At 37.2% G+C, this 14,800-nt stretch overlaps 1 protein-coding gene across 5 annotated transcripts in view; it reads right to left on the bottom strand.

The window, feature by feature from the left end:
* URI1 (URI1 prefoldin like chaperone) overlaps positions 1 to 14,800 on the bottom strand; it is a 58,415-nt gene that overhangs the window by 35,720 nt on the left and 7,895 nt on the right. For 4 of the 5 annotated variants that reach the window (XM_048816352.2, XM_048816349.2, XM_048816351.2 and 1 more), the window contains exon 2: positions 6,070 to 6,104. The exons of the other annotated variant lie outside the window; for it this stretch is intronic. In XM_048816352.2, coding sequence (XP_048672309.1) covers positions 6,070 to 6,104 — 35 coding nt within the window. The remainder of the gene's footprint in view (positions 1 to 6,069; positions 6,105 to 14,800) is intronic. 5 annotated transcript variants of the gene reach the window in all.

The following is a 14,800-nucleotide window of genomic DNA, read 5'->3' as shown; positions in this document are numbered from 1 at the left end:
ATGTGAAACACTACTCTAGTTCTCCTGAGCAAGAAAAAATTACTAATGGTCAATTGTTGCATGTTTACATATTGCTCTACTCTTCTTTTGGGCATTTTAGAACATTCTGCATAGAAATTTTCTTTCCCATAGAATTTCCTCAGAATTTTTGTACATGACTTTTCCTATCAACTTGGATGAGGATTTTTAATACCTATTTCAACTATATAGCAACTCATGAACAAATTTGTGATCTTGGAAGTGTCTTAAATAGGACAACAAACTCCCCATCTTAAACAACAAAGATGTTTATGGGCAAGTGCAGTCAGAAAGTCAGTGCCAGAAGGGATCTCAGTAATTTACATTGCAAAAGAGAATAATTTCAAACATACTCCCCCAAAATATGTTTCCTACTCATAAGCAGCATATGCAATAGCTATCGAGACTGAGTTCACACAACCATGCACCAGCAGAAGAAGAGATACAGAAAACACATTCCCGTAAACTTAAAAGCTGTAAGCCAAAGTGATTCAATTACGAGTAGTCTCTTGGCCATGAGAATTCTGACCCTGCATGCTCTGGAGCTCTGACCATGTTGGTACTTTCTGCAGCAACCTGGGCAGCTGGTGGCATAGCACACTAGGGTAGCAATCAGTAGATCAGGCATGACATGGATCCATATGCAGAAGGTCCCTATAGAGGGTGTGCAAGGGCCCCAGCCGTTACTACTACCCTTACTTGTGATAATGAAATGGTCATTAGCTGCTCTGCACCAAGTTTCCAAATTGTTCAGGTTGGTTCCTTCCAAGAATCTGTCAGATTTCCTGCACAAAATCAATTTACTTAGGATAGACCAGTGAGGTGCGGAAGTGGTATTTGGTCCATTTCAAGAAAGGTCGCTGAGACAAAGTTGGGAAAGGGGCCAAAGAAAATAGAAATGTCTTGGTGGATCTGGCCAAACAATCCAAACAGTGGATACTGTGAAAAAATCAGGAACTCTCTGAGCTTGGGAGAAACCGTTACCTATGGAATGTTGTCTTGTTTGCTGGCAGTAAAAATACAAACAAACAAAAAGAAAACAGCCCTCTTCTGAAAGAATATTGAAACTGGTGTGTTGGAAAAAATACTTTTTTAAGGTAAATTATCAGCTACCACGTGCACTGCATCATCAAATATATACATTTGAGAGTAGAGGACATTCTCTACTTCTGCCCCAATACAGCACCTCATTAATCTTTGTACAGGTTGAACCTCTCTAATCCAGCGCTCCGTGGTCTGGCAACATCCATAGTCCAGCATAGGCACCGACTCCGTGGGTGCTCTGGGGCTGGAGCACTCACAGGGAAAAATTAGTGGGTGTGGAGCATCCACCAGCGCCAAGCTCACCTCTCTGCCCTCTCCCCCTGCACCTCTTGCGTGCTGGCAGCTTATCAACTCCTCCTCCTCCCTCCCAGCGCACCACGAACACCTGATTCGCGGCGTTCAGGCTCCGGAGGGAAATGGAGGAACTGGGGCAAGAGGCTGGAACCCCGGGCAAGAGGCTGGAACCCCGGGCAAGGGGTCAGCAGCTGAGATCTGGGGCTGGCATTGGAGCCATCGGGTGGGGTGGGGGGGTTGACGGCCAGGACCCCGGTGGGTGCAAAGCCTGGGGATGCTGCAACACCCACCACAACCCTACTTCCCACATCTATGGAGACCCGCTGACACTCTGTGTTGACCTCCCGTGGTTCGGCAAATTCTCTGGTTCAGCACCGGTCAGGTCCCTACGGTGCCAGACTAGAGAGGTTCAACCTGTATTTAATCTTGGGATGGAAGTCAGCATCATGGATATGAACTGAAAATGTTGACCAAAAGATGCGAATTCCGGTGGTTTTCTGAGGGTGTTCAGGTCGGCATCCTGTACAGTTGTTTACTAGAAGTAGACATATAGCTTGACCAGGTGGATGAAGAAACTGCAATATGAACACCTTAAAAAACACGAACCAACTATTACTGACCTTCTTCAATTCCCAAATAAAGTGGAATCTCTTTGATCATTTTGGGACTATGAAACAAGTTTCAATAATCCCATAATTTTTTGTCTCTTTTAGTTGCTGGAAGATTACTGTTACAGTGGTCACTAGTAGAAACATCAAACTTTACCACACACTGCAGTATTCAAGCACTCAACAAGGTATCTGCTGTACTTTGTAGTCTCAAAGTACATGTCTAAAATGCTGAACTGAGTCCTATGGACTAAGGCTCCAAAGTTATTTTTAGACACTTTTGAAAATTTTACCCTTTGTGATTAAAACACAAAATAGTTTTTGAAGACTTGGATCCTATTTCAGGTTCTGCTGCACATTTCCTGACAAACCTCAGACAAGCCCCCTTATGCTTTAGTTTCTTCACCTGTAAAATGATGATATTAGTCACCCTTCTTCACAGGGCTGTTGTAAGGTAAATTCATTAACATTTACGAAGTACAGCGAGAGTCTTAGAAGAGAAGCAATATGACAACAACTTATTGTTAATAGAAGAAGAAAAGTCTTAAGCTCTGTTCTCTGCCGCCAACGATATTCCTATTTTTATGGAAAATTAGCAATGATGCAGTCATACCACATTTTTATCTCCCAAACAAATGGGGACAATCTATTTCAGCTTGCTACTATGAGAAGAAAATCTAGTTGGAGGTGTGGGGGATGGAAGTCAAGGGAAAACAAATCAATTAGTTCTGCTAAAGAGGTTTTTTGGAACAGGAATCCTTAAGACACATCGCTGAAGATCTGGCATCTTTTTCTTCTGAGAAAAGAAAATAAGTTGTTAGCTTTTGCACAGAGTGTAAAATTTTATTGTGGTTATCTCATCTGACTTCTCTAAGGGATTTCTCCCTTAGTCTATCCTGCTCAGCTAATATGCTGACTAGAAAGCTGGAAGTGATATAAAAATAAAAGAGATTTTTCTAGCAGTTTTGGCCCCCTGAATCAGAGCCAGAAGTTTTTATTTTCCTTCTCTCTTTTTTTTTTATATAACCATCTAATTAGGAATCTGGAAATGAAGGCTTGATAAAGATCTTTAACACTGCACCATTTCCAGCTTTTTGTTAAAGGGACTCTACAGTTACCAGTGATCATCGTTGGAATTCGAAAGCTTAGTATGTTTATCTCGATGCAATCTTGTTTGTTTTGATATCTGATTAAATATTTGAAAACTTGTTCCCACAGATGATCAGCTGGGTATGTAGTGTGAGGTCAACACTTGCTGTTGAAGGACAGGCCAAAAGGATAACAATCTTGAAGACTGAGTGGCAACATGCAATAGAAGAACTTTTAAGTATTTCTGTGTGGTTTAAAAAAACATCAAGATATAGACTCTTCAAAACCCATCATCACAAATCTCACCTTGCTTATGATATGAAGACAATTCATATTCTAAAGTAAGAAAACCTTTATTAAAGATGCACAGAAGCAATAGCAGTCAAAACCCTTTTGCTATATTTGAAATACGAAGAGGGGAATCCCTAGGAAAACAAGAGTGGAAAAAATGATCATTTCAGCGCTAAACATCTCCTAAATTTGACAGCCAGGATAAGCAATTTCTCCATTTATCTGAAAAGAAGGTGGTGTCCTTTAGGATTAGGCAGTTGACCACTACTGAATAACCAGATAAGAGTGCTGCAGGAACTGCTCTGCATCAAAGGCAGAAGGATTCTACGGCACTGCACATATTCTATATTAGTGACACTTGGAAGCTGATTTCTTGATGTGGTTGCCTACCATTATGTCGGAGAAAGTTCAGTGGAAAGAGTATTGGGGAATGACTAAAAGATGCACCTTTGTTTTTCAGTGGAACTTACTGGATCATACTCTACTCTGGAAGTCTCTGAAAATGCAGCAATGCTCTAAAAAGATATAACAGAACCAAGAAAATAAAAATAAATCCATTTATTGAATTGACCTGAAACAGTCTTATATAGGAAGTTTTCCTCTCTCCCCATCTAATGACACATGATCATGTGAACTCATGGGTTTATTGGTTGCATAGACAATTAAAAAATTAAAACCAACAACAGTGTTATACTTTCAGGCAGAATAAATATTTATTTAGCAATGATTCAACTTATGAAGTGCCTCTATAAATGGAAATGCTTTAGCTGACCCCATGCTTTACTCATTATTTTAGCAGTTATTTATGTCTCTAAATCTATACTTTTAAAATAAGTTAATTAAAAAGAAAAAAATGAATTTTAATGGAAATTTATTAAAATGGAGTATTTTAAAACTGTGCTATTATTCATCCAATTCTATTTAACATCTATCTGTGTCATTGGCTACTTAAAGATTCTCATAAAATGGTATTATTCAGCTGAAACACATAGCACGCAGCTCTTGCACAATGTGGATCCAAATGTTAATACATTTTCTTTAATTATGTACATGCTCTGTAAACTGCTTTGCTATATAAAATACATCAGCCAATTTCAAATCCTTCCTTCCTGTTCTCTATGAAAAACATCCAAAAATTAGATATTAACTAAGGGTTTGTTTTAAAACAAAACACAAACAAAAACATTCCAAAAAGAAAAGGAGTACTTGCGGCACCTTAGAGACTAACCAATTTATTTGAGCATAAGCTTTTGTGAGCTGTATGCTCAAATAAATTGGTTAGTCTCTAAGGTGCCACAAGTACTCCTTTTCTTTTTGCGAATACAGACTAACACGGCTGTTACTCTGAAGAAAATTCCAGACATTCTTATAGAAGCAAAAAACAAACAAACTTGTAAACTTTTCATTTTGTAAAAGTTCAAAAAGTTAGGCTTTTGGTCAATGTTTTTTGGGAAAGAAGACTCCCAGAATGAGAACTTATATCCTGGACTAAATTGGTATGGATAAGTTATAAACTCCTGAAAAGCATATTGTGGAAATGCTGACAGATTTAACTACAACAGCAACAATGGCACCACTATAATACTTTCCTTATTGAAAATTAATGCAGTCTCTGAATTTTAAACATAAGTGAAACATATTACTTTTAGATTATTTTCTGCAAGCCAATAGTCAGAATTTAATATGATGATGTGTACAGATTGCCCTGATTTTTTTTTTAAAACTCTTATCCACTGCTTGCAGCCTATGTGCATTTAAACTAAAAACATTTGATACACACTAACTATAAATTATTTGCTTGGAGATCTCTCAGGCATGAAGAAAAAGCCTCTTAAAATAAATTTAAAATATTATATGCTTGATGGTGTATAACCAAAGGTTTAATCTCACCACTAAAGGGGCAGTTGCTGTGATTTTGCAATAACCCTGCAGACAATAATCAAGACAGCTCCTGTTGTTCTCTCAGTAAAATCATGGTAAACACAGCATGGATATATTGTAATTTGATATCTGTAAGATCAAATGTTATATCTCACTGTAACTCATAAGATTTCATTCACCATTAAATGTACATTTTCCTCAAATGCCATATGAATCTGCTATTTACTAGGCATATTTTCTACTAACTATGGATTACCACATTAAAACAGCAGGAAAAAAAATAGTGCCCAGAGATAATGCTTTAAAGGGACACTTTTTTTTCTCTAAACATTACATGTATTAATACTTACGAAACAGTTTACTGTAAAAATACTGAAACATTATGTTTTCTCTATATATACATAAAATTACTTAAAATAAGCATGTGCGCTTTCCTGTAGTGGTTGTAGTAGTAGTAATAAATAATAATAAAAAAACAAAAAATACCCAGGAATAACTTCCAAATTGCTGACACCTTTTTATCCAGTCAGGCAGATTCAGTATTCTTTACAGAAGATTATTGGTGCAAAAAATGGCAAGGGGAAAGAGGGTATAAAAGAAGCATACACGTTAAGGTTCAAATATATTTGTGTGTTAGAGCAATGATATCACAGGAAAGAAAATATGAATTTTAAAGAGGGCACAGTGCAATAAGTCAGAGCTATCTCAAACTATACACCCTAAGTATACTAGTAAAATTTAACTAACATTGTTATAAATACTATAATTGCTTGATACTTTACTAAAACACAAGTAGGTTACTTCATCAGTATTTTAAGCATGTAATCAAACATTTTTCACTTACCAGTGCTGGATTTTTTCTTGGCAGCTAGTGACCACCTGTCATTAAAACAGATAACTGCTCATGAAAAAACAAGGCTAAGCACACAGCTGCAATGTCAATGTAACAGAAACTAGAACAGTAGCTTTACAGATTTGGTAGCTTCTCTATATACATTTTTATTTGTCAATGCAAAGGCATGTGAATGTTAGTTCTTAAGCAGCACACTTTATCACAACACTAATGCAGACTGATAACTGGAGAACAAATTACAGCTTTCCAATTCAGATTTTGGTACAATACCTGCTCCATAACTATTAGGTGACACATGATACAAGATTACGAGTATTTTGTACAATCTACAGATCTATTTTCAATGTTACATGTTTTGTAGGATAAGAAACCAATATAAATTATAACAAGATGTCAATGTAACATCCATGCCTGTTCAGTTAAAAGAAAAACCAGCCCTGAAAATGTTTTACTTTATCAGTACATCTACAAATGTTTTCACCTACAGTTTTATTCTAAAACAGTACAAATGAATTTTACAGTGTTTAAATGCAAACAGATTACCTCTATTTTTTTTTTAATTATGATCTGAATAGCCCACTTATTTCTTCAAAATATAGACTTCCCAAAGAGACTGAAAATTAACCAATTCAGAATATTTTTAAGACTGCATACTTTAAAATATTAAGTTTGGGAGGATACCTCAGTTTAGTAATAATAGACATTATTACATATAGTACATACAGTCAAGATGTTTGTCTGCTGTACCACAACTGCATGGACATTTTGTTTAAATACATACAGAACTCTCAACAACACAAATTGAAAAGTATAACAGAGACAATTTCACTCAATTACATGAAATGCAAAGAAGCTATGAGGCAATCAAACATGTCTAGAATCTCAATATAACATTTTTTCAGATATTTTTGCAAATATTTGTTTCTCACATGGTCACAAGAATGCTAACATTTGAAAGCAATTAATAGGAGAATATGCCTGAAAACTAACAGAACAGGGCTCTTTTGAGAGCTAAAAATTATTCAAATGTGTAAGGGTTGAAGGATTAGTCCCACATTTGTGATCTCACTACCATCACAATAATCCAACACATTGGGACAAATTCAGCCATCCAGTTGGTTGTGCTAACACCAAGGTTAAATGTCCTTTGTCACAGAAGAATTTGTAATTTTAAATCCTATGTTTAATTTCTATAAAATAATCTCACCTAATGTATTTGCTAACTTTAAAAAAATTTAGGCACAAAGAGGAAGATTTCTAGAAGTATACATTCAGAAAACCATACTATTAATGCATCATACACAAATCTATTTTAAAATAAAGCTTTCCTAGTATGTCGCATACAGTAGCAACATTTCATAACAGTAGTAGTACACAACAGAGTACTGCTTTTACAAGTAGAAGAATCAGAGAATATTATATCAACATATTTCACTGTTTCAGATTTGATAGATTGCAAAGTACACAACATAAATTAAGTGTACAAAAAAGGTTTACAAAATCCTTTAAGAAAGTTCCAGCTTAATTGCCCCATTAAAGAAGAAGCTACAAAAAAAAGAAGACAGGAAGCTTTCCATTCTCAATACATGACTTTCCATGCATGAAGTGAGCTAAAAGCACAAAAAGAAAAGCCCTGCAAACCATAAGAGCAGCATGTTCATTAACCTCTACATGATAATCCTTTCATAGCTGCATATTAACTAGTTACATATTCATAATCATTTTACATTATTTAGAGAATCTTCTATGAAAATTTCCAGGCTATATCCATTAGCTACAATGTTAAAGGTTACAGAAGATAGTCTACTTAATGTTTCCAGGAAGCTTTTTTAATTAGTAAATACGTAAATTGGGCACATATGCTTTTTATATTTAAAAAAATGGGCCATCAGTAAAAGAGCACATGGACATATGCTGTTTCCATGACCCCTTAAGCCCTTAAAAAAAAAAAAAATCAATAACACCAATCAATTATAATTTCATTCTTTGATATAATCTCTCATGAAGGGATACTGAAGGATAGAACCAATAACAAACCTTTCAGTGGCCAGGATGAAGTGAGGGATCTTTCATAAGTGCTACAACGCACCATCTTAAATATATTTTTATTTGTAATACTAGTATAGTAGGCTGAAGCACCTACTATACTAATGAGACAGTATTTTAAAAAACACAGTCAGAGATCAATTACACATTACCTACATGTCCTTGGCTGAGACAATCGAATTGTTTTGATAACCATTGGTAATACAGCAGCAAAGAAACAAGTACAGAAAAAATATATATACAGGTCTTTGGATTCCATGCTGTGCTCTACTGTGCTAAGAACAGTGAATATCTAGATCCACAATTTTTATGCAGCTACTGCCAGGCTAAATAAAAATAATCAACACATGGGCAGGTGAGTTAAAGTTCATTTTGTCTGGACAACTAATGCTACCAACACTGCTTTACTTTTAAGGAACTGTAGCCTAAGTGATACCAATAAATCCTGACTTATTTCCCCTCCAGGCATAACAATGTATGCATTTGCAAATTTATGAGGTTATCAATGGTTTATTTGCATACTAAAATATTTAAAGTGTAGAGGGTTATTAAACTACACTTGCAACAACCTTAACATTACCTAATCAAGTGTTCAGTTATTAAAACAGGATCTACTTGTGAAAAATACATTTCATAGTTTAAATGAAAAGAGAGGAGACAAGTATCTTGTTTCCTCCGTCACCCCAAACAACGATTTGTTGAAATTTAATATTTCTCAAGATCCTGATCCAATAACTGCCTATTTGATTTCAGAAATGCTTGATGTTTTTCAGTTGGATCACAAAGTGTGCCATGCTTGAAGAGCTTCTGCACTTTTATTCATTAATGCTATTTATTTTGTGGGTAGCCACAAGGGGGCACCATACTGCGAGTCTCCCTCATGTACAGCAGACAATAAAACAGAGAAGCAGAGCTTTTAAATGATTATTTTGCATATCTTCAAATTGTCCTCCCCTTAGTTTCAATTCATTCTTGATTAAGAACCAAACTTTAAAAATGGAATGATAAATGTTGGATCTGATTTTTATTATTTCAACCTATTTAAACAGAAAGTTTACATTACTGCAGTTTAACAATCTATTTTAAGTTTAAACCCTTTTTCCTAAATTTGACAACTGCTAGGCCTGATTTCTACATCACAGTTGAAAGATGAACTAAGGGGTGGTATTGTACAAAGGAGCAACAGTGGCTATTGTAATTAAAGCAGCAGATTTTCTTTTGTCACATAAATGTAGCTAATCTTACCAATATTTATTTATACAATACTCTTTATTTTTAGTATATACTATATGCTAACACAAAAGTGGCTAAAATTAAAAGGATTAGATTTTTAGAATCATCACTTTCTAAGCATCCTGCAGTCCCAATGCTAGCACAATGCAGCTTGCAGGCTATTGAGACAAGAGGATACAAAGACTGCCTGTGTTCCACAGCAGAAGACGCTGTTGCTGTCCTAAAAGGGAAAATTCCCTTCTCCAGCAGCCACATTAAGCCCATTTCCCACACTGTCAGGCAGCCAATCATTATTTTCTCTTTTCTCTTCTCATGCATCTTCTATCTGAGGACCTCGAAGTGAGCTGTAGCTCACAAAAGCTTATGCCCAAATAAATCGGTTAGTCTCTAAGGTGCCACAAGTACTCCTTTTCTCTTTATGAACACTGACTCACAACACCCTTTTTGAAGAGGTATTATCCTTATTTTACTGGAGTATTGAGTGACCTAACTGAAATTACACATCAATCAGTGGCAGAGCAAGGAGTAGAAGCCAAATCTCCTGACTCACAGTCATGAGATATAATCACTAAATACAACACTCCCTCACAATATGCTTCTTAGGCATTAAGATGGGGTTGAATGGACAGTAGGACAGAACAGAAAATTGCAAAAAATTCTGATCCCGTAACATGGGAATAGGTTCTTACCTGTGCATGTATGTGATCTCACACCAGCTCCCCATTCCTGTATGTGCTTCCCTTGTTCACTAATCCTCAATTCCTTATGTGCAAGTGTGTGTCTCTCTTCCATTTCATAAGTATGTTTTCTTTACCTGTTGCTTCTGCACACACACACATCCTCCTCAATGCTTCCCTAACAACCGGAAGTTCTTAAAGATGAAATACAACTCTTATGAACTATTAAAATATTGAAATGATTACTATTTTATTAAGATGGGATGGAGCAACACTGCTATTTCACCCCACTCAGGACTTTTTGCTGTTGTTGTTTGAGGTGGTCCTTATCTCTAATAAATAGTTCCAGTGCCTACTCTAATGTTTCTCACAGCAGCAGAATGAAGTTAATCAGCTGATTCTTACCTATTTTCTACAGGTTCTGAACAGCAGCAGGGCACACTGACAAGCCTCTGATCAGTTTTCCTTGTGCTGAAGCTTGGAAAATGCTATGAGCAAGCACTAGAAATGGCAATGGAGTCATCAGCTTGCAGACACAAGGTGACATCGCTGCACCTGTTACACTCAATTCACACTTTCATGGCTATGTTCTAAACTATAAAAGCTGGAAATTAATTTTTTTAGATGGAAGTTTAATATCTAGGAAAAATTACTATTTGTTACAGGCAAGTGTGCGAGTGGATTTTTAAGCCCTATACATGTACACTTGCATGGGCAAACACTCAACCATGTACGTATGATTCAGGTATTGTACAAGCACATTGCTAGCTAAGGGCCTAACTGGCAAAGCATCTAATCAAATATTTGATTTGTGTATGCACACTGCGTATTTGCATGCAAGAGCAAGGCACATACTAATTAGAGGTTTCAGAGTAACAGCCGTGTTAGTCTGTATTCGCAAAAAGAAAAGGAGTACTTGTGGCACCTTAGAGACTAACCAATTTATTGAGGTGCCACAAGTACTCCTTTTCTTTATACTAATTAGACTGGCACTAAAGAGTAGGTATATGTTTAAAATTTAGCCCTCTGAGATTAAGTGACACATGATAAGGAGCCAAGAACTCAAGAGATCTAATCCACTCTCTGACACTGAATGCTTCTGTTTGGCCTTGGGTAAATCATTTCTCAGTCTAAGGGTTTGTCCCCATTGCACAGTTGTCACCAAAACTTATTTTTTGCAGATACTTAAAAAAGCTCCCCCGCAAAAGACAAAAGTTTTGCCCGATGCAAGCGGCAGTGAGACGTGACTTTGTTGGCAGGAGCGTTCTCCTGCCGACAAAGCTTATGCTGCTCGTGGGGTTAAAAGTGCCGACAAAATACTGCAAAAGAGTGTTCACACACGCTGTATCGATTCAGCCTTGTCGCTAAAAGCTGCGTGGTGCAGACAAGCCCTACATTTCTTCGTCTGTAAAATGGGGATAAGTAGTACTAACTTACCTACCTCACAGGAGTGCTATCCTAATTAAATAGCTAATGCCTGAGAAGCACTTTGAAGATATAAAGCACTGTATAAGTGCTAAGTAGCATTATTTACCACTTGAAAAGTAATCTGAATATGATCAGATATGTAAGCAATTTGTGTACATGCTGTAATAAAATAATTTGAGACAGTTTAATCTTGAATTAGTCTGACTTTAAACATTTTCTTTCAGTCACATTACTTAAGGAAAACAGAGTATAGAATACTTTTTCTGAAAGTGAAAGGAAGTAATGAGGTGTTAAAGTAATAGTCTAATAAATCTAAAAACAATGTTTTTATCTTTAGGAAATTGGCCTTGCCATTTGGGATTTTGCAAAGTACTCTGTCTTGACCTTGGTTCTGTGGTTCATGCCCTCCCATGAGCAGATTACCATAATCAAACTGTATAATGTTCTTTGCAATACAGTTCAATGTTTATTAGGGTCCTGGATAAAATCAACCTCATTTTTACTACTGCCCTCATTAGGATGATTCCAATTTTTCAGAATTTAGTTGTTTAACTTTGAGTATGTGAATATTTACTTCAGTGGGACTACTCATGTGAGTTAAGTTATCCACATGTGTGATTGTTTCCAGGATCAAGACCCGTTGTGACAGGTAGCCCATTTGTGATATTCTTTGACACACCACATAGCAAAAAGACATGGTAAAACTGAATTTATTGATGAAGTTGTAACTAATTTAGAATATGACTTTACATTATACAGTAATAAAATAGCTAGGTAGCCAAACATTTAAGTAGTTTCTTGGTAAAGTCAGGACGTAACAAGTCATATGCAACATAAACATGTAAAATGAAATTTCACGTCTTCCTTTGGAAACCACAAGTTTCTAGTCTAAAACATAGCAAACACTGATGGAGAAAGATATAATTAAGATTTGCAAAATGGTTTCCCCTTCAGTCCCATTTTCGATCATGTTTACCTTTTCAAAAATATTTCCATTTTTGACATTTCCAAAAACTAAATGGCACAAAATGAAATAAAATTATTAAAGCTCTTCAGTCAGTTGGTACATTTTTTTGATTTAATGGAAAGCCAAAAAGCATTGTTGAAATGTAACATTCATTGCTTAAATCAAGGTATTGATTAAATATTACATTTCAAAATTATTAATATAGTCTCCGTCCAAAGGTGATTTTTCTTGGCTGGGAGGTGAGATGAGATGGGGTGTAGTAGGGTAGGAATAACTGGAGGAAATTATGATTTTGGCAAGCATAAAAAATAATTCTTAGTTATGTCCACAGCAAAAAAAGTGAAAAACTAAACCTTTACATGTCAACTGTCCTGAAAGGGTACAGGTTTTGTTAAGTCTGAGAAAATGAATTCAAAATTAATAATTACTGGGAGTATGAATCACTTCAATAACTTCTAAGTTTTTAGCAGAACCCAAAGAAGTCCTCCTTCTTCATGACTTTGCCCTGGTCTATACACGGGGGCGTGGGGGGGGGGGAAATGGGGGATCACTCTAATAGCTGAAGTCGACATACTTAGATCAACTTACCATGGTATCTCCACCGCGGTGAGTCGACTGCTGCTGCTCCCCCGTCGACTCTGCCTGCGCCTCTCGCGGCGCTAGAGTACAGGAGTCGATGGGACAGCGCTCGGGGATCGATTTATCACGTCTAGACTAGACGCGATAAATCGATCCCCGCTGGATCGATCGCTGCCCGCCGATATGGCGGGTAGCGAAGACATACCTTTTATCTAGGGAGCAGGAGAAATCACACACTATCTACTCAGTCTGACAGGTACAAGGGGCTGCCATTCTTTTGCTGGGCCAATTAACTTGAGCGAAAACTTCAAAAAAAAAAAACTTCAAAAGTACCTAGCACAAGTGTAGATAAGGGAAAAAATCATGAATCTCACAATTCTATTCTCACTCTGAGGATGTAGAGGTTTCTGCTAGTGCATCCATTTGCAACATTGAGGCTTTAAGTTAAGATGTAATGAGGGATGATGACTAAGGCTATGATTATTTCACGGAAGCCACGGAATCCGTGACCTCCAGAGACCTCTGTAAAATTTTCTGACCCTGGGCTGGAGCTGTCAGCAGGCAGCCCCACAGCTCTTAGCAGCTCCCAGTCCCTGCAGTGGCCCAGCTGTGGAGAGCAGCAAGGGGACCCCATATCCCCCAGACACTGTGGGTGCTGGACTCTCCTCCCACCCCATTTTGTCAGGGATATTTTTAGTAAAAATCACGGACAGGTCATGGGCTTCCCTGAATTTGTATTGCCTGTGACCTGTCCATGATTTTTACTAAAAATATCCGTGACAAAATCTGAGCCTTAATGATGACACAGGTAGAGGGGTTATGGAAGGCAAGAAGAACAAGAGAGTAAGGGGTACAGAATTAAGATTATGCAGTTGCTGAGGAAGATGATGCCCGTATCTCTCATGAGGGGTAAAGGTTTTGTTATTTGTTTCACTGTAATTCTGAGGGGACATTTAGGATTTATATCCCTCATAGAAGAAACAAATGTGTAAACATCTAAGACATCCTGCACAAACTCTTTTGGTGTCGGGAGGTCTGTTGGGAGAGGTGGAGAACTCCTTACTGGCTACTTGAGCTAGTCTTTAAAGGCTACTTGAGCTAGTCTTTAAACTAGCGCTTTAAAGGGAACCTGCTGGGCTGGCTAGGGCACTTACTGTTTCATAGCAACCAACTCATCTCAGCTGCCTGTAGGAGGGGCTGCTGGTTTCCTATAGGAGCAGAACCCAGCTAGGCTACCAACTGAATAGGAAAGTGCTCCTTGGAGGCGGCCTGGGGGTCCTCCATGGAGATAAAGGACCCAAAGGGTCGTCTGTCTGAGTGGCTGTTGTTATATGAGGAAAGGAGAGGCTGGGCTTACTAGTATGTTGGATGGACTGCTTTTAAGAAACAAACAAACACTACATGGACTACCCCAACTACTAGCAGAGAAAAGGGTGGTATAATCTCTTTCCATCTGTGGCATAACATTCAGGAAGTACTGAGTGCACATCTACCAAGTCCTGTGAGTCCCTACTCTATGAACAGTCATCCAGATTTTCAGGGGGCGGAATAATAGATACTGAGTCAATGGGGTCTTCAAAATCACATAAATAAGAAATTCCTCATAACCTGAATAAATGTAACCTCTTCTATACATTAAAATAACACTTGCTGTATTAATTAAAATGTGATAGATACTATAACTCAGCAGAAACAGGTTTCAGAGTAACAGCCATGTTAGTCTGTATTCGCAAAAAGAAAAGGAGTACTTGTGGCACCTTAGAGACTAACCAATTTATTTGAGCATAAGCTT

Source organism: Caretta caretta, chromosome 12 (assembly GCF_965140235.1).
Source record: "Caretta caretta isolate rCarCar2 chromosome 12, rCarCar1.hap1, whole genome shotgun sequence".
Lineage (NCBI taxonomy): Eukaryota > Metazoa > Chordata > Testudines > Cheloniidae > Caretta > Caretta caretta.
Note: the sequence above shows the minus strand (reverse complement) of the source record. Positions and strands in the feature narration are given on the sequence as shown.